The sequence below is a fragment of the Mytilus galloprovincialis genome, chromosome 5 (genome assembly GCF_965363235.1).
Source record: "Mytilus galloprovincialis chromosome 5, xbMytGall1.hap1.1, whole genome shotgun sequence".
NCBI classification, from domain to species: domain Eukaryota; kingdom Metazoa; phylum Mollusca; class Bivalvia; order Mytilida; family Mytilidae; genus Mytilus; species Mytilus galloprovincialis.
In genome coordinates, this window is record NC_134842.1 from 28,705,289 (window position 1) to 28,730,670 (window position 25,382).

Sequence of the window (25,382 nt, forward strand, 5' to 3'; positions counted from 1 at the left end):
TCAAATTTACGAGAATTTAATGTGAGAAGACAAAATTGATAAATACTTATTTCAATGCCAATCTATTAAATATGTCTTAAAATGGACGTTTGAGAGTTGTTTATAATGCTTTATCGATAAGGTAAGAACCAATTGGCCGGCTCACGGCAAAAGGCGCTGTGACTCAGAATAGAGGTATCTGTATTATCAAACATTTACTATACATAAAATGTGGTAATGGTCAACATCACAGGTGTAATAGACTTTTATTTATCCACTTAACTTGTCAATATTTATTTACTTATATTATTGAGGCTCCATTGGGGAATTACTTTAAAATTACTGAACAAAATTTCAGTCATCTCCTCTGAAACTGTTTAGGAGCAACATTTTTAACACAACTACTGGCTCTTACCCCTTACCTAAAATAGTGATGTAAAATTGCTGGTCATTGTTGAAGGTTATTTCATGACCTCTTGAGATTTTTTTTTGTTACCATGCATTGTTGATTGATGTCCAAATGACATGTGACCTAAACCTCTTCTGTCTCTGATTTTGCTTCAGTAACTTTTTGAGGTAAGCAGATGAAATTCGCTCAAAACTACCATAATTTGTCACTGGTTATATTTTTTTTTTTTTGGGGGGGGGGGGGGTCAATATTCTCTAAGAAATTATTGCCGCTATGTTAATTTTGAAAATTGGCCATCAAAATTGCTTCAAAATTATTTCTTTTTTTTCCTGTTTTATGGGGGATATTTGCACAAAAATTGAAATTAACTGATTTACAAAATATCTAAGCACTAGACTATAATGATGTCGAAATGATGTTGAAGTCCCTCACTAGGGTCTCACCATCAAATTACCTTCCTTACTTTACTAATTGTCTGGACAGGTATTCCGTGATAATTTTCCTTGTTAAAATCACTTTAAATTCTTTGAAGTTTTAAAGTAACAGATTGATAGATAATATTGATAAGATTTAATTTACTAGCTATTATTTGAACCAAATCTTTATAATCCTGTGTAAAATTTAAATCTGACTTGAAATGAACATTGCATGTTCTGCAGTGAATATAGATAAGTTGATCATTGGTTGATTCATGTCTTAGAGGAGAAAAACAAGGAGGTATGTAGGCTTATATAGCTTTTATATCATAGTTTTTTTTAAAGATTTTTTATAAAATGAAGAGTTAAGAAAACCAATATTGTTGCAGTCTTTTGTTTGTTTGTGGATTCATTTAGGACAATATCTTTTTTAAGCATTAAAAGAAAAAAGAAATCTATCTTCAAAACTGCAGGATTAATTTTAATCTACTGTTACGGTGAATTACATATCTTCAAAAAAAGTTTTTTTAGTACACGTACTCCTTGGGAGATGCTGGATTTTTGAAAGAACAATTCCATTACAAAGATTATATTGTGGTGGGAGAAGCAAGGTGAAAATTATTGGACGATTTTATGCTAAAAGTTGTATAACTGAATCAAGAAGAAAATAATATTAAAGTTTGTATTGCTTGAACTGTTGACCTGTTCAATATGCTTTACACCAGTATAAACGATTTTTTTTATGTTAAATCCCAAATCATTAATAATTTGTGATAAATCTGAAGTGATTTCAATAAAGAACTGAAAATGACAATATAAGAATTTGTAATACATGTACCACATCTGGTGACAATAGTATTGAAGATTATGATACTCATCATACTATATATCATGTTAAACATAGATAGTTTGTATTAGTATGAAGTAAATGAGGCGTATTTAGTAAAAAGATGAGTTGTCAGGCTACCAGATGTCACCTAGTCAATAAATTCTTTGTCCATTCTATATTTTAATGATGTTTTATTCATACAATATGTTGACAAATACTGCTCTATATAATCATGATAATGACAACAAATAAAAGATTCCTGGTTTTGGCAGTTTACAATTTATAGACTTGGTTTTGGCAGTATACAGTTTATAGAAATTTTATTTACAAATTGGTTGATATATGGTCACAATTACTATGGTCAGCCAGGTCAAATTGATGAGGTTTACTGACCAGACTTGAACCCTTATGTGATTTCCAGAAGCAGTACAAATTTATAAATCATTGATTTATCATTTGGACATTGGTTGAGTGGTCAATAACTGATCTGTTTGTCCTATGTCATATTGTCAAGGGGAATTGTTTTTGAAAGGTGATTTGTTTAGTGGTGGAACAATTTATTTATAAAGTTTCTTGATATTATGTTTTATTTTGACTGCAACATTACAAGCACTCAGATTCATGTGTTTACAATCAACTGTTACTTTATTTCTGATATTTAATATTTGTTGAAAATACAGAAGACCTCATCTAAAGTTTGAAAAATGATGGACTATTTAAATTTACCCCGTTCAGCACTTGAGTTTCAACTTTGAAAATATTTAATTATGTGAAAGCAAAGAGCTGAAAAAACATTTTAGTTGAGAAACAAAAATTGAGATGTAGATCAAATCAGTATTCCCTTGGAAAAGTAAATCAACATTGTAAATTTTGAATAGAACATTTTCTTAGTGGGTTTGTTTTCATAATCTTTGCACTAAGACGATCTCAAATAGTGCTGACGTTGCAGATTATTTATCAATGGAATAAGAAATTTAAATCGTAGGTAAGCTTATTTGTCAATATATTTTTTCAACAAAAATTAAATGTTTCATTCAATGCAGGTTTTGAAGGAGGTGTTTTAAGAAGGAACAAATTAATTGTAGATCAAAAACCATTTGACTTATTGTACCTTTTTCTCATAGAACTATTTTGTTATATAACCACTGCATTATACTTTTATTGTCAACTTTTGAAAGATACATTCTCAGCTTAGTAGGGGATACATAAAGTATTATTGTACAAAAACAGTAGGTAAACCATGTAAACTGTGACTTTTGTTAGCTTTTTGTTGAATTATTTAACACAAAAATGTCTTTCATTTTGAATATTTTATGAAGCCATCAAGTGAATGGTGAAGGCTGTCAATCCTTGTTAAATACATTGAAATCAATAAGAAAGAGATGGAACATAGCTATTATACAATGAATCACATGTAAATAACATATTACAAATCAATACTTGTAATTGAAAAAAGTTAGTGAGATTGATATGCAGAGCCCCAGCAGAGGTATGTCTTTAGAACTTTAATTACGGACTATCTCAGTTGTTAGATCATCATGTGGTACTGTGGATCATCATGTGGTACTGTGGATTCATTTGTCTTCGTGGATTGAGAAAAACTTGCATTTTTGTAAATTTTTGATTTCATGGTTTTGCCTGTCGAATGTCTTACATACATGCAAATTTTAAATTCATTGAACATTAAATTTGTGTTTTATCTGTACCAACAAAATCCATGAAAATTGGTACCCCATGAAAAATGATTAATCCACAGTAATTCAGAATCAAGACATAGATTATTTGTGAATTTGGAAATATGAATTGTTATGCAGAATTTTGATTTGATGTTTTCATAAATATTTGAGGGAGGGAGGTGGAAGGATGGGGAAATACTTGGGAGGTGCTCCAACTTCCTTGGAGTCTTTTCCACATTATTTCAAATTTTTGCACAAATAAGGAGGTAGAAAGGTACAAACAGATTCCTTTTTGAGGTTTTAGTTTGAGTTTCCTTTTCATATTTTTATCAGTTGAAATATTTCATTGTGGACTTTGATCCACTGTAATAAGTACAGATAACTTAAATGTCAAATATTTCCAGTTGACGAGCTGAGAATTTTTCATATGATACCTACATTTTATTCATGGTCATAAAGGAACAGTGAAAATTTTGTAATATGATATTTTACATAGTATTTATACATACAATTATAATGACAGGAGTTTATTATGTTATATTTAAAAACTTTTTGATGTATAGTTTTATTTTCTGTGAGATTTTCCCATTTTAGTATGATCTGTAAAATTTGCTGGGGTGGGAATTAGGTACCTGCATGACTATCAACAATAAACTTTATGATAAAATGATTGAAATAATAAATGGTTTGAAGCAAACAGTAGCCAAAAAAATAAGGTAAGATGATATAATTTTTTGGCTTATTTGACACTTGAAAAGGGCAGTAACTCTATATTTTGGCTGATATTCAACACTCTATTTTTTGCTGATACTCTACAAAACTAGCTTAAATTGAGGTTTCAGTAGAATGTGAATTTCTTCGCTTTTCCTTCTTTAAAAAAACATAGTTTTCAGAATATTATTTACATATAATTTGAGGAATAGGAAAATTGTAAGAAAGAATTGATTTGAAGGAAATAATTATGGGATATCTACAGATAGAGGTTATCGTTGGCCGATGTCATTTGATAAGTGGACCAAATGTCTTAGTGTACAATACTGCAAGCTCAACAAAAATGTTTGCTATTCCATTAAGTTACGTTCTCTACATAGCTTACTAATTTATCACATATTTCATTTTGTTTATAAACAAGAACAAAGAACTACCTTTTTAAAATTAATTTTAATGAACTTTAAAGCCTTTGGACATTTCATGTGAATTGCATATTTATCATTTTAAATTTTTCAGATGTAATGTTTACCTTTTTGTACATATTGAACTGTCTTTTGATGTGGAAATTTTTGTGTATTGGTGGTCTTTGATGTCTTTCGGACAGGTATGAAATACCTACCAGGTGTTTATCTTTACCTTATCAAATAAAACAAATTCCATCAAAGTCATTCTTACTTATCATATCTACCTATATATAATTTTTATCATTGTGAATTAGACATATTTTGTATTGATAATCTATGTGCAAACATCATCTCAACATTGTTTCACAAAACATTCTTTACAAGGAGTAAGTTTTCTATTAACTATATGTTTATATTGAAAATGGTAAGGTCTTTATTTTAGATATATTTATGTTCTGAACATGCATGAAATATTTGCAACTGGACGTTAAGCAACCAACAATCAGCAATTATATATTTTAAAAACTGGAAGTAATGGGTTTGGTAGTATTTTGATTTCAATTGACAATATCTTTAAAAATAGTTGTGAACAAATTTTAAAAAGTATATATTTACTTTATATGAGATATCGAAAAAACACCTTAATCCTTAAAGTTCAGACTTCATGCACTTAATTTTGACTGAACATTTGCAATCTTAATTTATGATTGACAAAAAAAAATAGTTCAAATGATTTTGTCAATAGTAGAGATCAGTTATTAGAATGTTAGAATATAAGCTAAGATTGACAGTTATGTATGACACAGGTCTTATTCTGGGTAGCAGATATAAACTTTGGTTTGACTTTCATAGAACTACACTGATACTTAAGGTGGAGAAATTAGTTAATTATTGATAGAGATTTAAGTTTTGACCTTTTCACGGCTGTAGTTCAATGGAAACTAGTTGATGAATTGTCATGGGAAATAACTCTCATTTACCTATCAGTAGTAATATTTACATTTGTGGATGTTTAATTCAATGAAAAAACTACAATTTTTTTTTATCAGATTTACAATTACTTTGAAGTTACCTGTAACTAATAACCAGGTGATTATCAGTAGGTATATGTATGTAGACTGTTGATATATGATACAAACTTATCTAGATTGAAATCTGATTAAGTTTTTTTATTGTCTGCAAATGAGTGATTGTAGAAATGTATACCTAGATATGAGATCAGCTGATTACCTAGGATGTATATTGCGTTTATAACAAAGGTGTTTTAGCAAGGTGATAACAAATTGGGCAGGTTAATTAATTTGATCGCATTTTTGATTAAATGTCTTCATCATTGTCAACTTTATTGGTAACTCGCATTGATGACATTACAATTGGTGGCAGTTATGGAGAAGGTTTATTAATTCTTCCCTACGCTTTTAAGGAATATCGAATGAAAAACTTGACTTTTGTGATAATATAAACTTTTCAAATCTATTACTCGGGATGTATATTGCATTTATAACAAAGGTGTTTTTAGCAAGGTTATAACAAATTAGGCAGGTTAATTAATTTGATCAAAGTTTTGATTAAACGTCTGTATCATTGTCAACTTTATTGGGAACATTACAAAAGGTGGCTGCGTTATGGAGGAGTTTTATTAATTCCACCCTACGCTTTTTAGGAATATCAAATGAAAAACTTGACTTTTGTGATTATATTATACTTTCAAATCTATACAAAGCCTGTCTGGCATTTATGGATTATGGATACTTGAACATAGGATTAACACCTGTGCAAGGTAAAACTTTTATAGTATTGAACTTTTTCCAGTTTATACATACATCTACCGGTATATAGAATGAATTGTAAATTAAGTATCATCCAGGAGAATTTAATGAGTAAACTTTGTTATTGGTAGGTAAATATATGGACAAATATTTGACCAAACATTATTAGATCTTGCATCAACTTTTGACATTAGTTGATGGGCTGAGTTTTAAATAGGATTAAAATTTGTACTAAAGTTTTGGATGTTTAGCATGTTTACGTATCTCTGTTATGGAAAGTCGTCAAGATGTTTCAGAAAATAGTCAGGTATTTCTTTTTTAATGTAATTTTAAGTTGTTTGTTGAGCCATGTTGAAAAATATATTGGTTTCAAAATATATATATAGTTTGGACATTTGTTTTTAAGCTATAACAGGGGGAAAGTCAAGAAACCATAGCAATGGAAAATTTTTGTTTTAAAAGTTATGTTAGGAAAGGGGAAATAAATGATATGTTATTTTTGACTTCTTAAATTTTATCAGCAGTCTAATATTTCTTACACCAAATTGTACAGAGACTGCTCATTCTTTTCAATATTTTAAGGATGAGACCAATTTGTAATTGCTTCATTATTGATATGGTATTATAAGTTTATGTCTTTATCTCAGGTGTGAGGCTTTGTCTGTACTTTTGTCCTTTTTGGTTTATAATGCTCTTTATTGTTTTGGCAAAGTTTGGATTTTCAAATATTTTTACCTCAGCCATCTCTGAAGAGACGTTTATTGTTAAAATGTGCACCTGGTGCAGAAAATGGGTACCATGATTGTTATCATAGAACAGTATAAATGCCACAAATGGGTAACCCACCTATTTTCAAAGACTGTTCGTTGACATCTAGATGTCTTTGGTTATAAATGTTGTTGGGCTGCTGTTTCATTGACATATATCCAATATCTCCTTTTATTATCAGAAAAAACTTTTTCAGTGATTAAGGTAGAAAAATATTTTATTTGATATAAACTGTAAAAATATTATCGTACAAATTGCATTTGCTATGCATGTGAAAAAGCCGTTATTATCAAGTTTTATGTAATTACCTACATATTGAACACATGCAACAGATGTGCATATGTTATTATTGAACTGAAATACTTATATTATGATAAAACAGTGGAAATATTTGCTACATATATCAGGTGATGGATAACAGGAAGATTTTATTGGGTAATCTGTTTTTAAATTATATCAATTTTCTGCTTAATGAGGAGCATAATGTCAAAATAGTTGTAGTTGACTGTGTTTCCTTGTGGCAAAATTACATATTGTCCAGAATTTTTAAACGATAACATTCAGGACATTTGAGGAGTTAATTACTAAGAAAAATATTACAAAATTTTAAGGTATGTTATTAAAAATAATATATGAAGAGTAATATTCAATGGTTTTGAAAATGAAGTGAGAAGTATAGACTTAAGAATTATGCATGTAACAATCATATATTGTGGTTCCCTATACTATAGGATTTCACCAGTAGGTTATTGGTGACTTACCAGGGTAAATTCATAAGTATTAAGTAATGTGATATCTGTAGAACTAAATTTTATTCTGATAAACCCTAAACCAGGACCTGATAAGGTGCTTTTCAGATTTTTGATGAAGCCTGAGGCCTGGTAGGAAATCACTACTGAAATGTGCATGCAACTTTTTATCATTGTGAACCTGATACTGTTGCATTTTTCACATAATAAAAACATCCCAATAATATATGAATATACAGTATTAGGTTAAACAGATTAAGTAAGGTGATACTTGCAGATCAGATTTAAAAGTATTATATCTCATTCTGATAAAGCCTAAACCAGGACCTTAAAAAAGTGCTTTTTAGATTTTTGGCTTAGCCTGGCAGGAAACCTTTGTTTATTTTGTTAATCTGAAGATAGTGATATTTTGTAATTTTTTTTTCAATAATTACTATGACAACTTCCTCCAGGTGATGGAGACAGCTTTATGTATGGGTCTTCACTAAAAATGCTTCCTTTACTTTACAACAATGGAAGTTTTAAAGGACCTTGATAGGCTTTACAGCCCTTGCAAGGTCAGTGCTTCCTTCAGATAATGGAGACAGCTTTATGTGTTGGTCTTCACTAAAACACTTCCTCCAGATCATTTGACTTTCCTTGTATTATTATGAGGAGAATCATATGTTTATGATAGATTTGACAATTATTTGAAGGGTTGCCATTGTAGCATGTACTTGTCAGATTGTAAAATGTTTGGGTTCTCCATGTTAAGGAGTAATTAACACAGCAAGGGGGGAAACATGATAAAAAGAAATAGGGATCATAAATGTAAATTATTGGTAGGTATAAAATATCATTAGTCTCAAGATGAAAGTTAAGATAACATTTGTTGTATAAAATATTAGTAGCCTGCTGGTTTTTGAGGGTATGGCATTTAAAATCATGAGTTAAACATATTGAAATGACCTGGCACTTTCATGGAAATTTCCCAGTGGAATAACAAGCTAAAAGGTAGCAGTTTAATCTTGTGACATTATTATTTTTTTTATCTTGCAAGTTTGCAACATTGTTTAGTTTTATCTTTAAATATTATTAATTTTTATACGACCGCAAAATTTGAAAAATTTTTCGTCGTATATTGCTATCACGTTGGCGTCGGCGTCGTCGTCGTCGTCGTCGTCGTCGTCGTCGTCGTCGTCGTCATCGTCGTCTTGCGTCCGAATACTTTTAGTTTTCGCACTCTAACTTTAGTAAAAGTGAATGGAAATCTATGAAATTTTAACACAAGGTTTATGACCACAAAAGGAAGGTTGGTATTGATTTTGGGAGTTTTGGTTCTAACATTTTAGGAATTAGGGGCCAAAAAGGGCCCAAATAAGCATTTTCTTGGTTTTCGCACTATAACTTTAGTTTAAGTTAATAGAAATCTATGAAATTTTGACACAAGGTTTATGACCACAAAAGAACGGTTGGGATTGATTTTGGGAGTTTTGGTTTCAACAGTTTAGGAATTAGGGGCCAAAAAAGGGCCCAAATAAGCATTATTCTTGGTTTTCGCACAATAACTTTAGTTTAAGTAAATAGAAATCAATGAAATTTAAACACAATGTTAATGACTACAAAAGGAAGGTTGGTATTGATTTTGGGAGTTTAGGTCCCAACAGTTTAGGAATTAGGGGCCAAAAAGGGACCCAAATAAGCATTTTTCTTGGTTTTCGCACCATAACCTTAGTATAAGTAAATAGAAATCTATGAAATTTAAACACAAGGTTTATGACCATAAAAGGAAGGTTGGTATTGATTTTGGGAGTTCTGGTCCCAACAGAATAAGGGGCCCAAAGGGTCCAAAATTAAACTTTGTTTGATTTCATCAAAATTGAATAATTGGGGTTCTTTGATATGCCGAATCTAACTGTCATGACTGTGTATGTAGATTCTTAACTTTTGGTCTGTTTTCAAATTGGTCTACATTAAGGTCCAAAGGGTCCAAAATTAAACTTAGTTTGATTTTGACAAAAAATCAATCAGTTAGGTTCTTTGATATGCTGAATCTAAAAATGTACTTAGATTCTTGATTATTGGCCCAGTTTTCAAGTTGGTCCAAATCAGGGTCCAAAATTAAACTTTGTTTGATTTCATCAAAAATTGAATAAATGGGGTTCTTTGATATACCAAATCTAACTGTGTATGTAGATTCTTCATTTTTGGTCCTGTTTTCAAATTGGTCTACACTAAAGTCCAAAGGGTCCAAAATTAAACTTAGTCTGATTTTAACAAAAATTGAAATCTTGGGGTTCTTTGATATGCTGAATCCAAAAATGTACTTAGATTTTTTATTATGGGCCCAGTTTTCAAGTTGGTCCAAATCAGGATCTAAAATTATTATATTAAGTATTGTGCAATAGCAAGTCTTTTCAATTGCACAGTATTGCGCAATGGCAAGAAATATCTAATTGCACAATATTGTGAAATAGCAAATTTTTTTTTAATTAGAGTTATCTTTCTTTGTCCAGAATAGTAAGCAAGAAATATCTAATTGCAAAATATTGTGCAATATCAAGATTTTTTTTTAATTGGAGTTATCTTTCTTTGTCCAGAATCAACTTAAATCTTTGTTATATACAATATACAATGTATATTCACTTTTTACTACCAACTGATAAATTAAAATAATCTTTACCATTCAGTGATAACAAGCAGTTTTTTTACATCTTATTTCCTTATCTTATCTAAAATGTTTTTAGATAATGTATGTTGGACATTTGCCAGACATGACTATGATGTCATTTTCTATTTTTATTTGCCCATTACTTTATGTAAATAACTTCATTGGAAATTTGCCAATATAAAATGTTGCTGATGAAGTTTTTTTTATTGTTTTATACAATAAACAATGTATATTCACTTTTACTACCAACCAATCTTTACCATTCAGTGATAACAAGCACTTTATTTTACATTTTAATATTTTATGATGTATTTAAAAGAGTAGTTATTGTTGCAAACTCCATTAGAAATTTGAATTGATATCAGTTTTGGAAAAAAGGAAACGGGGATGTGAAAAAAGGGGGGGGGGTTAAATTTTTCTCATTTCAGATTTCATAAATAAAAAGAAAATTTCTTCAAACATTTTTTTGAGAGGATTAATATTCAACAGCATAGTGAATTGCTAAAAGGCAAAAACAAACTTTTAAGTTCTTTAGACCACTTTCATTCTGTGTCAGAAACCTATGCTGTGTCAACTATTTAATTTTAGATTTAAAAAGTTTGAAGAAGAAATCTTTAATTGTAAAATTTGTAAAATCTTGACATTTGTTTTGTGTAAAAAAAAACCATGAAATGTCAAAAATTTGATCACAATCCAAATTCAGAGCTGTATCACGCTAGAATGTTTTGTCCATACTTGCCCCAACTGTTAAGGGTTCGACCTCTGCGGTCGTATAAAGCTGCGCCCTGCGGAGCACCTGGTTATCTAATATATATATTTTTTATCTTTTTACAATTGTTTATTTTTATCTTGCATCGATCATTGTTTATTTTTATCTTTTAACAATATTTATATTTATTTTGTTGTATTTGTTATTGTTTGCTATATCTTTGAATTAACTGTTCATTTTTGCACCAAAAATATTGTTTGTGTAAACTTTGTTAACACTGATTTGGCGAAACTACAAATTATTCTATCGAAAATATTACATAATTGTGAAGAAAAACAGATAGTATTACCTAATTTATAAAATTTCCCTTGCTTCTATCATTTATCAAGATGAAGTAATATTTTCTTGAAATAATTTATTCTATGATGAACAGTTTTTAGTCTCAGTTTCAGGAGTTTTCCCGAGAGTTGAAGGTCTTCCGTTAGTTATACTCAGATATCCAATAATTCCATTAAATAATCTTTGATCGATGGAATATTAAGAGCCCTTTTACATAAATTTTACATATTTGAATTTGATTTTTTCAGATCTACCCAGATGAGGAATTAACATCAGAAGTTATGAACAGCCTGACCCGCTGTCGTTACGTAAAGGAAGGTTGTCGCTGGGTAGATAAATTACAAAATTTACAGGTACGGTTGCTTGATATTTTAAACATTATACAGAAGATCCAGTTTCAGAAAGACCAAAAAGAGCAGATAAACCAAGAAAAGAATTAGTTTAGTTTATACATATTTCATTTGCTTATGCAAAAGGGATGAGACACAAGTAAATCAAACTTATATAGTCTTCTCCCAAAGAGAAAAGAGTTATCAAATGGCTAATAAAACTTGACAATAAAAGTAAAATATCCTACACTCTTGCTGTGGACCTTAGACCAAACTGGACAGATTCATTGCTGGCTCAGGCTTAATATGAATTTTAAACTATGAGGGGAAATGAAACATTATAATTTTATGATTGGAGAATGGTAAAATGTACAAGATGATGTCTTCCTTGAAGACAAGAAATGTTCAAAATCTAAGCAAATAACCATGCTAGAAAATTTAAAAATTATGAAAAAAGATCTTCGCTATCGAATTTTTACTGAAAAAAAGGAATATGAAATTATGATACAGGGTTTTTGGAGACCGTAGGCATATTCCTTGAAACCAGTATGGTTAATGATTTCAGTATAAAAACCACACTCAATATATACTTAACTTTAAAAAGAAATTTCATTATCATTAATTATTTTGAGTGGACACCTGAAATTCTAAAACTATAATTCCCAAACCAGCTTTCCGACAAAAATACAAATGAAATGGCACATTTTGTCTGATTTCACATGGACCTCTGAATAGAAATGTGCTATTAGTGCCAATGAGACAACTCGCCATACAAGTCACAATGTGTAAAAAGTAAATAATTATAGTTCAAAATACAACCTTCAACACAGAGCCTTGGCTTACACTAAATAGCCAAGCTAAATCAAACTCATTGTAAGATAATTGTATACAAAAACATTTTATAAGATTATAATATTCATATGAAAATTCAAAAGAAAAATATAATTAATTTTAATCTTACAGGCTCATTTGGACCAATGTAGATTTGAAGCAATATCCTGCCCTAACAAGTGTTCAGCATTTTTATCTCGACTAGATTTAGACGATCATCTAGATTATACTTGCCCAAAAAGATTTGTTCAATGTGAACACTGCAATCAACAATTTCCTGGAGAACTTTTCGAAAAGGTAAGCTTGGAGAAAACATCTAACTTCTATTCCCCTCACTCACTTGACTCAAATATAAAAAAGAAGATGTGATATGATGTGGTATCAAAGCATGGTTAATGTGATAATACATTAATTAATAAACATTCATAGTTTTTTGCTTGTTCAGATCAGATTTTGATTTTGGAAGATGTGTTATGAATGCCAATGAGACAACTCTCCATCCAAGTAACAATTTATAAAAGTGAACAATTATAGGTGAAGGTACAGCCTTCCATAGGGAGCCTTGGCTCACACCGAACAACAAGCTATAAAGGGCCCCAAAAATTACTAGTGTAAAACAATTCAAACGGGAAAACCAACGGTTTAATCTATATAAAAAAGAGAAACGAGAAACACTTATGAACCACATAAGCAGAACCACGACAACTACTGAATATCAGGTTCCTGACATTGTTTATACTGTTTCTTAAATAGAATAAGCAACCTATTGAAAATACACAGCTTCTTCATATACCTGTATCACATTTAATTAATTTAAAAAAATAATTAATATCATGTTATAGAGCAATGAATTACTGATTTCTTTAGAATTTTAGAGTTATCTCCCATTACTAGTTCCCAAAAATAGATTAATTGGTGTTTAAAGCCAGTTTAAGCACTATCTTTCTATTTCAGATTCTATTTTTTTTTTGGAGAAGACGTTACAGTACTAAGTTGAAAAACTTGTCTAATCCATTTGTCTTTTTTTTGGAACAAAAAAATATGTTTAAACTAAACTAATGAAACAGTATGTTATTTTGTCAATTTCAGTCAATTTTCATAATCATCTTTTCAGTCAATTTTCATAATCATCTTCTCAAATAATTTTCAAAATAGCTTGCATTTTACTAAGAGTAAGTTATTTTCATTTAACAATTGTCTGTTTACAGCAACATTCAGGGAACTGTCCTTATGAGGTGACATGGTGTGAAAACAAATGTGGAGCCAAATTAGAGAGACGATTCATCATTAACCACTCCAAAAATGAATGCCACAAACGTACAGTGCCATGTAAATACTGTAGCAGAGACTTTGTAGCTGAAACATTACAGGTAAATAAACATAATACTGAAAAGCCTTCAACAATGAGCAAAAAACCCAACATACTGTATTATAAGCCATAATTCTGGACCTTATATAGCTGACTTATTGGTCAGGGTTTTACTGGCTGTGGAAGGTCATAATGTGACCTTTAGTTGTTAATTTCTGTGTCATTTGGTCTCTTGTGGAGAGATGTCTCATTGGCAATCATACCACATATAAATTTTTGATATAAGCTATAAAAGACCTTGACAAGGCTCAATGTTATTTTTGAATTTTCAAAAAACAAGTCAAGTTCTTGGTAAGTCTTGAAATATATAAAGTTTTACGATTATCTATTTCATGTAAAATAAATATCACATGTTGACAGATAATTGAGATAAAGAATACTTTTAATAATTCATAAATTTGGATCTATAATTAAAGCTTGTCAGCGGCTTGACCGCAAGTATTTATGAATATGTCAGGATTTTCCCATAGTTGTAGTCTTGCACGTGTTGTCATGTATAATGCTGCTCAGTTATGATATTTGACTGGAATAGTGAACATCAATAAAATGTAGTCTCTTTACAAAATCTGGATTATTTAGGTTCCTAATGGAACCAAAGTTGTCCCCAAGTTATGACCAAAAGGTGCCACGCAATAAAAGTAAGCAGAAAGTTCACCTGTTTAAAAATGAATGTGTTTGAGTGTGTTTTATAGCGTTTTGTAAAAAAAATTGTTTTTATTCATTTATGGTGATTGCTTTGTAACAAAATACATGGAAATTAACACAGAATAATAAATAAAATATGGTTTTGCAAGCTGTGCTGTTTCTATGTGTATTTTACTGCTTAATGTATAATTAAGTTGTTATATGAAACCATCTAATCATGTTACTTATCTAATATATCTAGATCATATTTGAAATTTAAGATTTTTTTATACAATTGATGACAAAATTTTAATCAAAAACAATCAGCAGAATGAGTAACAGTGTTGAATTCAAATTGTTCAAGTATGATCTCGATGAGTTTAAATTCAAACATTTGATTGAATTTTCAACCACAAGTTGTTTCAGAAATTTAAAACTTTGATTGAAATTTCAACGGCAAATTGTTTTCAAGCATTCATTATTTTGGTGTCGTAAAAAGTATATAAACAGTAATTGGAATCAGACAGAAATCAATTCATTCGTGGTATGGGCAAAATTGATTATGAGTTAAATCATAGCCTTTGTTGTGTATGCCAGTAATACATGTTGATGATGATATCATATTATATAAGAGTGTTAATGTAATGGGAGTACCTTCATGACAAATAACAGTAAAAAATATAGCCAATTGACATTAAAGGTATTTTTTGGATCATGAGGATAAAATGTACACTTTTAGACCATAAAAAAATCAGCTAATTTTGATGAATCACATTTTTTTTCTCCAAAAATAATGATAACGATAATTATTATGAGACCTCTGACAAATCATGATAAGGATAAAGGTAAAATTTTAACCAATAACAGTAGGAGAAAATGACGACCGTTTGATGACTGATGGTAAGGGATATTACTACCCTCATATAAGGACACAATTTCACATTGAAAATAGTTTAATGAGTTAACAGAGAAAATAATGACAAATTGCCAAAAAATACTTACATAGTATGAAATGATAGTCTAGTAAAACCTAAAAAGTTTGAGCTCTAACATGTACATTAGAATATAAAATGCTTCTTTTAACAATGTTTAACCACATTATTGGTACTAACTTTTCTTATTCTTCTATTCATAGACTCATCAGTATCAGTGTCCCAGATTCCCTGTTGCCTGTCCTAACAGATGTGATCCAACAAAAATACCTAGAGAAGATTTAGATGTTCATGTACTGGCAGTCTGTCCATCAGCAACTATTAGCTGTACTTTCAAAGATGCAGGATGCACACATAAGGTGAGAGTATTTCCTGACTGACAAATGGCTAGGGCAACAATATGAACACTACACAAAGGTTGCTTAAATTTTTATAGACAACCTTTTAAAAAAAAAGAGTAAAATTACAAAAATACTCAATCTCCGGGAAATTCAAAACGGAAAATCCCTAATCAAACGTCAAAATCAAAAGCTCTCACACATCAAACAAGTGTATAACAACTGTCATATTCCTGACTTTTGTACACACATTTACTTGTGTAGAAAATGGTGGATTAAATCTGGTTTTATAGCTAACTAAACCTGTAACTTGTATGACAGTTGCATAAAATTCTATTATATTGACAACGATGTGTACAAAACAAAGAGACATCTAGAATTTGATATTGTTTTCAACAAAATTAACATCTAACATAACACACATTTTATAAGTTTTTTGCAGTGTTTCATACTTAACTGAACTATTTATAAATTTCTTGTATTTACAGTGTCCAAGATTCAGTTTGGATAAACATACAGAGGACAATATGAAACAGCATCTTCAGCTTATGTGTGGCCTTGTCAAAAATCAACAAACCGAAATCACTCAACTGTGCAATGCTTTATATACTCTGACTCATATAACAGACGGTACTTTTATTTGGAAAATCACAAACTACAAACAAAAGTTTCTCGAATCTGTGTATAAAAGTACTGAAATTGTTAGTGAACCATTCTACACAAATCGCTATGGATACAAAATGGCTGCCTCAGTGTTTTTAAATGGAAATGGTGCAGGCGAAGGAAAATACCTCTCAGTTTACATTAAACTTTTACCAGGGGAATTTGACAATATTTTAGACTGGCCCTTTAGTTTGCCGATTTCATTTTCAGTGCTAGATCAAAACGGAAACTCAGATAAACGTGCTCATATAAAAGAGAGTTTTACTCCAGATCCAACATGGAAGCATTTTCAAAAACCAAAGACCAATGCTGACCATAAAGAAACATTGGGATTCGGCTATCCCAAATTTATTTCGCATGAAATCCTCAAAACCAGAAACTACATCAGAGACGATTGTATTGTCGTTAAAGTTAGTGTGGACAATGACAAATTCCTTCATCCATAATTGTTTTTGTTTATCCAGATTTGTTTTATTGTTTATTTATTATTGTACATAATCCATATTTTTTTTTCGGAGGGATGAATGGATGTTTCCGTTTAGATTGGTATTTAAGTTGAATGTTTGAATTGTTACTGTTAAGGTTGTCTATTATCAAATACAAAATAGAAGTTAGTGCATTAAAGTTGATTTCTAATATGATATTGAAATAGCGTGATATTCTTTCTTGAAGTTTGCATTTAGCTATTTAATTATTAAAATAAATTAGATTAGAAATTTTCTTCTACAATTTTTGACGGTCAGGCTTATAAAGGGACATAATTCAAGTAGGTTTTCCTAGATTGAAAATAATATAAAGGAAATTTATTTCCCATATAACTTGAAAATTTAAGAGCAGAAATGGGAAATTCATTTTATACCACAAGCAAAATATGTTGAAGAATTTGTCAGATTATGTACATGACAAATACAGAAAGAATGAAAAAATATTTTCGAAAATAGCCTGCATTATATGTAACAAAACTGAAAATATGATGTAAATCGATTTTTTTATGCCCCACCTACGATAGTAGAGGGGCATTATGTTTTCTGGTCTGTGCGTCCGTTCGTTCGTTCGTTCGTTCGTTCGTCCGTCCGTTCGTCCGTCTGTCCCGCTCCAGGTTAAAGTTTTTGGTCGAGGTAGTTTTTGATGAAGTTGAAGTCCAATCCACTTCAAACTTAGTACACATGTTCCCTATGATATGATCTTTCTAATTTTAATGCCAAATTAGAGATTTTACCCCAATTTCACGGTCCACTGAACATAGAAAATGATAGTGCGAGTGGGGCATTCGTGTACTGAGGACACATTCTTGTTTAAAGATATAATTATCCATTCTTTAACTTGTTAGGAGTTAAATTTTTCTTGTTAAGCAAGTTCAGTGGTGAAAATTATGTCCCTTTGTTAAAACCAAGTTATATGCGATTTAAATTTTATTCTTACAATGTAAGTATAATGTGTGATGTTGAACATCCAATTGTAGAACAATCAATCTTATAGATGGCATGTGAAGTATTATGTCTTGTCTCTGTTCCTTAATTTATTACCTCATTCAATGCTGAAAATTAATGAATTCCTTCTGATATTAAATAAAAATTTAATTATTTATTGAATGAAATACCTCAACCTTTTGCCAAAGATAGCTTTGTAAGAACAACAACTTGTTATTTGAATGATACATATGTTTGTGCTCAATGACAATATCTTCTCATTTGTTTTACATTAGTTCTAATAATTACCAAGTCTATTAGTCAAATTATGATCAGATAAGTTGAAAAATTTCTCATATTAACTATCTGTATAGTATGAGAGCCTGTATCCCTATTTTACATGTATACCGGTAATCAAATGTAAATATACTCAAATTGTGTACATTCATTTAATGATGTCCAATCATAGTTATCTATTGTACATATTTACCCAAGTGAATATTACTGTTATCTAGTCATTTTACACATCAGTGCATTATTTTTCAAACTTGAAACAATACAATAAAACATATGAAATATTATTCATGTATTCTGTTTTTTTATTTTTGCCCTTTTGAAATTGTAACAGCTGTAAATTGATAAATATTGTGAGAATTTAATTATTGCAAATAATGTGACTTGTTGAGTATGGCTTGGATAAGAACTCTTATCATGCTTATTCCAAACTCTGTCTGACCGACAAAATGTGAGACAAAAAGTCATTTGATCAGACAGAACTTTTAAGATTTTTGGTTGAATATATAGAAGATAATTCAAATTTCTTTTTCGGCAGACAAACCCTAAAACAGTTTGGCACAGACTGCCTATAGTATATGCAGCTTTTTCTGAAATTGCAATAGTTACTTTTTTCGAATTTTGGTTGGTTGGTCATGTTAAAAAACTTATAATATTGACTTTTCAAATATGAAGGGAGATAATTCAAATATTTAATTTTGAATATGGCAAACAAGAAATGAAATACTGAATTCTTGTATTCCTGTGAGTGTATTTCCAATATTTAATACCTCCCTATTTTCATTTTAGTTTAATATATAGATAAAATTGAAGGTCTATCCAAAGATCAAAACAACTGGTATCCATGCTTCCTCCACCAAACTAAAAGCCATGATACTGCCCATTAAAGTGAGAATGGCATATCTAACAACATCTGGCAACATCTAATCACAAACAAACTTGTTTCATGGTGAACCGGTGGCATTAATATACCAAAATATACAACATGAGTTTCCATATGAACTTAATACTTGAACCTTGAATTCTGTCAGTGCAACTTTTTGTCAATTGAGAAGACTACTGGTCTAGTAAGTTTATAACAAAACAATATAAAAAAAAATCAAATATGGCAGGCATGAACCAACAACAACCACTGAACTACAGTTACATAAAAAAAATGTGGTTGGGTTAAACATGTTTGCGAGTGCTCAACCCTCCCCTAAACTGGGACAGTGGTGTTACATCACAACATAAGAATACTGTGGAGTTTGTAGCTAATCTCTGATGTAAATTATCTAGGATTGTTAGTTTAAGTGTGTTAAATTCATAGTTTTCTCCTAGTCTGGTTGTCAGGATATATAGCCAATTTATTGCAATGCCAATCAAACTTTTTCCAAGAACCAGTTGGAGTTTACCTGTACTATCTGTACATTCAAATTTTGGTAAAATTCTCCTTGAAAGAATGCAATAACTATTGAGTTCATTCTATGGGAACTTTTAATTTCTCATTGAAAAAAACTAATCATTCGTGTCAATTTGGCCATACAAAATAAAAATCTAGTAGTGAAAAAACATGTACCAATACTGAATAATAAGTCATTTTGCCAGAGAAAGAAATAATAATTACAAAATTATTCTGTATTTGGTGCTGATCAAATGGCACATACATGTATGGCCACTTTAATGCAACAATACTAAGTAGTAACCTCCAACTATGGCCAGGTTGGAAGAGAAGCCTTGCGAAGTGGTAGGAACCATGGGAAGTTCGTCCTATTAGATGCCAAGCCTTTAGAAGAATTTCATGTATCATATAATAGTAAAACGAACTCAAGTTACATTGTATACAAACTTTAATTTTCTATATTTATCTTATCTATTTATAACTCTGTATTGCTACTTTCACTTTTCATTGTTTCTCTCACCATGACAACGTCAAATTCAATGCACCACTTTGAGTACTTCAGGGGCTCAATTTCTGTATAAAAATTGTCCTGATGAAGCCTGCCTTGCAGGCGAAACATGTAGACCATAGCAAATAAAATTGCAGACCAATTGAAGTGTTGTTGTCAATTTGGAGTATTATTTTAATGTTGCATTCATTTGCATAATTTGACAACCCTGCATACCAAGGTATCCACTTCAGGGACTCTATCGAAAAGATTCACACAGGCGTTGGTTCACCTCGAGGTGTTTAATTTAATGCAACAAGTTACAAATTTGGTCCATTGCATTGGGTTTGGTACCAGGTTATTAATTCAAGGCTTTCAGAGCCTCTACTTTTTGCAATTTCCATCTTGGATTACAAATACATGTGCCAGTTCTTATTGAAAGTGCAAACTTTTTAACCTTGCGCTCGGATAAGAACTAAATGACTATGATATGTTCCAATTATTGTTTCTACAATCCTGTCCTCCTTTCCACAAATATGACACTTGTCACCAAAATTTGTACATAAATGAGCAACATGATGGTTGCCACATATGGAACAGAATCTGCTTACCCTACCAGAGCAACTTAGATTTCTCCTGTTTTGGTAGGGTTTGTGTTGTTAACCGTATAAGTTTCTATATTGTCTTTCTTTGTAGACTTGTTTTCTTCTATATGTATCTTCTATCTCTCTTTTAGTTCAAACATATTTATTTACAGTGGATTGGGAAACAAGTTTTGCAACTTATATAAATCCCTTTCCACTTTGCGGGTTTGAGTGCTACCTTGTAGCCTACTCTTTTTCGAAATCTACAAGGATGTCTTTAACGTGCAAGAGATATGGCTCTCTTTTAACATGGGAATCTTTTCAACAGTGTAAGCAGAGTATACAAAAAGAAACCAATGACACAAAAAAAGCAAAGGACCAAAATGAAGTCTTCCAACTATAGGACCAGGAGTTTTTGTCCCTACCCTTCTCCACTAACTTCTTCTAAGGCAAATTCATACTTCTTTTTGCCCAATATCAATGTTTTTTTCCATAGAGGTATATAAACCATCTAATCTGTAAGATTCTTAATAAACAGCTGCGCCATGAGCGCATAATACGCCCGACGTCTTATGTGGAAGTCTTATGCAATAATCATAAATAGTTTATAAGAAAGTTTTAAGCAATAACCATATATTGTTTTAGAGACACGGCGGGACATGTGAAACCCCCCACCCTGTTTTGTTTTACAAAAACTAAATATTACCAAAATAAAATTTTGAATCAAAACCAAAAAGTATACAGATCTTTAGATTAATATATCAAAGAAGTGTGTAAAGTTTTAAGCAATAATCATAACCTATTTTTGAGATACGGTGCGACATGTAAAAAACCCTCCCCTGTTTTACAAAATACTCAATAACTCAAAAATAAAATTTTGAATAATCACCAAAAGGTATACAGATCTTTAGATTAATAGAACAAAGAAGTGTGTAAAGTTTTAAGCAATAATCATAAATCATTTTTGAGATACAGCACGACATGTAAAAAAAAACCTCCCCCTTTTTACAAAATACTAATAACTCAAAAATGAAATTTTGAATCATCACCAAAAAGTATACAGATATTGAGATTAATATAACAAAGACACGTATAAAGTTTTAAGCAATAATCATAAATCGTTTTTGAGATATGGCGCGACATGTAAAAAAACCCTCCCCCTTTTTTACAAAATACTCAATAACTCAAAAATGAAATTTTGAATCATCACCAAAAAGTATACAGATATTGAGATTAATATAACTAAGAAGTGTTTAAAGTCTAAAGTCATAATCAAGAATCGTTTTTGAGATACAGTGCGACATGTGAAAAAAACACACCCCTGTTTTAGTTATAAAGTGCCGTAACTCAAAAAGTTTAAATCTTATTTTCACCAAAAAGTATACAGATCATTTGACCATCATAAGAAACAACTATATGAAGTTTCATGAAATTTGGATAAGTCGTTCTCAAGTTACGGTGCGACATGTTTACGCCGGACAGACGGACAGACAGATGGACAGACAGTCAGACAGAGTGAGACAGACAGACAGACGGACGGACACCGGACATTTGTATACCATAATACGTCCCGTCAAAATTTTGACGGGCGTATAAAAATACATATAGCATCCTTAAAACATTTACCAGTAATTTATAACTGACAGCAACTCAGTATAAATATTGAATTATCTCCCTTTTCACACACAAATGAAAATAACCTGTTAGAAATATAAACTTTAATATTTTATATAATAATAGCTATCAAAATAAATTAATATTAATGAATACATGTACTATAACAATAAATGAGTTTGAGTAGATTTTCTGAACATTGGATAAATAAATCAGCACTTACAAATCACTTGATTGCTTGTTCATTAATTTTTCATATACTTTATATGAAACATAAGCATCAGTTGCTGCATAACATTTTTGTTCCTCTGACAATGGATATTTTGACCAATCACCTTTTCTCAAAATAGGATCCTTGTTTATTTTGTGATTAAAAAGATGTTTGACCAAACCCTCTAGGCTCCAATGTTCCTTACAACCTAATATTTTATTTGCTAACACTCCAATGTCTTCCATGCTATTTTTTATGATATCTATAACATGTATATCATAGTCACGTTCAAGTTTCCAAATATCTGATTCAATGTTCACGCCCACTTTTTTTATGTGTTTATTCAATAGCAAACTTTTAAGATTTGATGGTATACAACCCATACATGATATATGGAACAAATAACAAGTGTCTGGGGCTGTACATATCTGTATTAGAGCTGTCTTATCTTCTTTTCCTACTTTGTACGACACTGGCCATTCCATATCAAATCCAACAAAAGCCTCGGTTAAATCACACAGAGCCATTTCAATGTCTTCACATAGCATGTTACAATCATTTGTATGGGAAGAATAAATTAATTTTCCTTCAAACTTCATTTCTTTTGTCTGTTCATTCATTATTTGTTCAAATACTTGTGAAGCTGCTTCTTTCTTTTCCTCTTTGAATTTTTGTTTTGCAGATTGTAATGCTTTATCAAACTTTGTGTTTTTCTCTTTTATGATATCTTCCTTCCTTTTCTGCACTTTTTCATCATTTTTCTGATTCACTTCTTCTTGCATTTCCTCCATCTTCCTACTCTTGCATAAAACCATCCAATCAGGGAGGTGTCTTTTCTTCGACATTCTACAGTCTGGAAGAAAATGAGTAAATTTATTATTAGGCAAAAAGATATTGCTGAAGGCTGAGACTACTATAACACAGTAATGAGTATTATACTAGTCTCAGCTGAGGGTCAACTTTAAAAAATAGTAAGGTCTTAGCTATGTTACTCTAAATAATGATATAAAAAACTAATTTTGATGATTCTCAGTATGAATATGTATTGTTAAAGGCTGACGAAATTTATTTTAGTTCTTTTTTTACAGCGTTCATGACACCGGTGTCCACAATTGACCACAGGTCAACCTACCCAGGCTTGAAAATTTTATCAGGCCTATTTATATAAGGATTTTAAATACAGGCCAATAAAATCTATTCAAAATTTTTAAAACCAGTAAACATTGCTTCATTATTTTAAATGGGGACAGAGTCCCCCATTACAGTAGAAAAATCAATAATAAAAAAAAATAAACGGGAACATTTTTCATTGTTCTAATGAACTCAACATCGTTCAAAAAAATTTGTGTCGCTTATTCTAATTCCTGTTTTTGCGCAGAATGCAGAAATCTTCTTCCTTCTGATTTGTTGTCATGAGACTTTGAGTAGTCTAGTAAAATATAGGAACTCAAGGAACACAATACCAATATTTCATTTTTAATAATTATTTGTCTTTGATATGAATTAACGTTACCTGATGCATTGTGTTTCTTTGTTTACATTGAACATGATGTCATAACTTAAATAAATTCACAATTATATAATTAAAATCCCTAACAACAGAACCAAAATCGGAAACGGTACGGTATTTCCATTTCTTTTTATGCCCCACCTACGATAGTAGAGGGGCATTATGTTTTCTGGTCTGTGCGTCCGTTCGTCCGTCTGTTCGTTTATTCCAATTTCACGGTCCACTAAACATAGAAAATGATAGTGCGTGTGTGTACTGTGGAACATTCTTGTTTAACAAATATTTAAGTTACAAAAAAATAATTCATACAGACTTCGTCCCCATTTACAGGAAATGCCTGCCTCATATTAAAATTTAGACATTGACAAACTATAACAACCTATACTGTAGTATTTTAAAAACTAACCCATTGTTTTTTGAAGTACTATGACAGTAGACTATGTATGTTGCAATACAATCAGAATCTACTTTCTTTTTCCTTAGCTAGACAAAATGCAATCACCGCACCTGATTTCATGGTCAATTTACCCTTATTTAGACCAGCAAAATCGAATCCAGAAAATGTACAACATGTATATGCTGCCTGATTCGTCACTCTGTGTTACTTTACAACTAGGGAACAAGGGAACAAGGCTATGCCATGATATGAACAGGATAAAACAACAACTTAGAAAAGCAAGAAACAGAGTTGTAATGTTCTACAAGATATTTTAAACAGTGTTGTAGAAGTTTCTGAAAGAACAAAAACCAAATAATTTACCAGAGATTCGAGTAATAATATATATATCAAAACGTGATGAAAACCACTATAAGCACCTTCTTCTTCTTCTTCTTCTTTTCTGTATCTTCCTCCTGCTAATGAGGAGCACATCCAAACGGATTTTAAGAAATAGTAGGCTTATATTACACGGGCACAAATATCAATATAGAATGTGAGGCTTATGTTACACGGCACAATATAATCCATTTTAAAAGTATTCCACATAGAATGTTATTTAAAACTTCTATCATATAACTATGGACTGTTTTAAATGTTAATATATACAGACTAAAAATTTCAGACTGAAATTTTTAAAAGCTAAAAAAAGTGTTTATGTAAACGGTTTTGTAATCAGCACAACATAGCAAGACAAGGCCACTAATATTTGCTACTGTTAATCTAGCAGGTAAGCCAAGCCACACAGATTAAGCCATTCAATAATGCTAAAGTTAAGCATGCTAAAGTCCAAGCACACAGATGATATATAAACGATAGCTATTGATTAGTCACTATGGTTAATACTGAGTACATACATGTACATATTCTCCTTTGTTTTAATCTATGTTCATTGCGTTCAGACGCTTTACATGCATATCATAGCACATTTTACGAGATGTTGACTCTATATTGTTCATAAG

At 30.7% G+C, this 25,382-nt stretch overlaps 2 protein-coding genes across 17 annotated transcripts in view; one reads left to right on the plus strand and one right to left on the minus strand.

The window, feature by feature from the left end:
• LOC143075546 (TNF receptor-associated factor 4-like) overlaps nt 1-18,484 on the plus strand; it is a 94,385-nt gene extending 75,901 nt beyond the window's left edge. For 10 of the 16 annotated variants that reach the window (XM_076250991.1, XM_076250993.1, XM_076250994.1 and 7 more), the window contains 5 exons: nt 11,657-11,761; nt 12,701-12,865; nt 13,777-13,938; nt 15,697-15,852; nt 16,320-18,484. In XM_076250991.1, coding sequence (XP_076107106.1) covers nt 11,657-11,761; nt 12,701-12,865; nt 13,777-13,938; nt 15,697-15,852; nt 16,320-16,940 — 1,209 coding nt within the window. In that variant the 3' untranslated portion in view covers nt 16,941-18,484. Of the gene's footprint in view, nt 1-1,010; nt 1,106-4,785; nt 4,811-6,074; nt 6,205-6,449; nt 6,501-8,477; nt 8,532-8,628; nt 8,704-11,656; nt 11,762-12,700; nt 12,866-13,776; nt 13,939-15,696; nt 15,853-16,319 lie in introns of those variants that run through there. The other 6 variants (XM_076251002.1, XM_076251005.1, XM_076251006.1 and 3 more) reach the window with 6 other exon arrangements.
• Nucleotides 18,485-22,424: 3,940 nt separating this feature from the next.
• Nucleotides 22,425-24,551, minus strand: LOC143074429 (bifunctional 3'-5' exonuclease/ATP-dependent helicase WRN-like). Its single transcript, XM_076249890.1, has 2 exons — nt 24,513-24,551; nt 22,425-23,327 (listed from the first exon to the last, which is right to left on the minus strand). Exon 2 carries the CDS (start codon nt 23,317-23,319, stop codon nt 22,483-22,485), a length of 837 nt encoding a protein of 278 aa, XP_076106005.1. The 5' UTR covers nt 23,320-23,327; nt 24,513-24,551; the 3' UTR covers nt 22,425-22,482.
• Nucleotides 24,552-25,382: the final 831 nt, after the last annotated feature.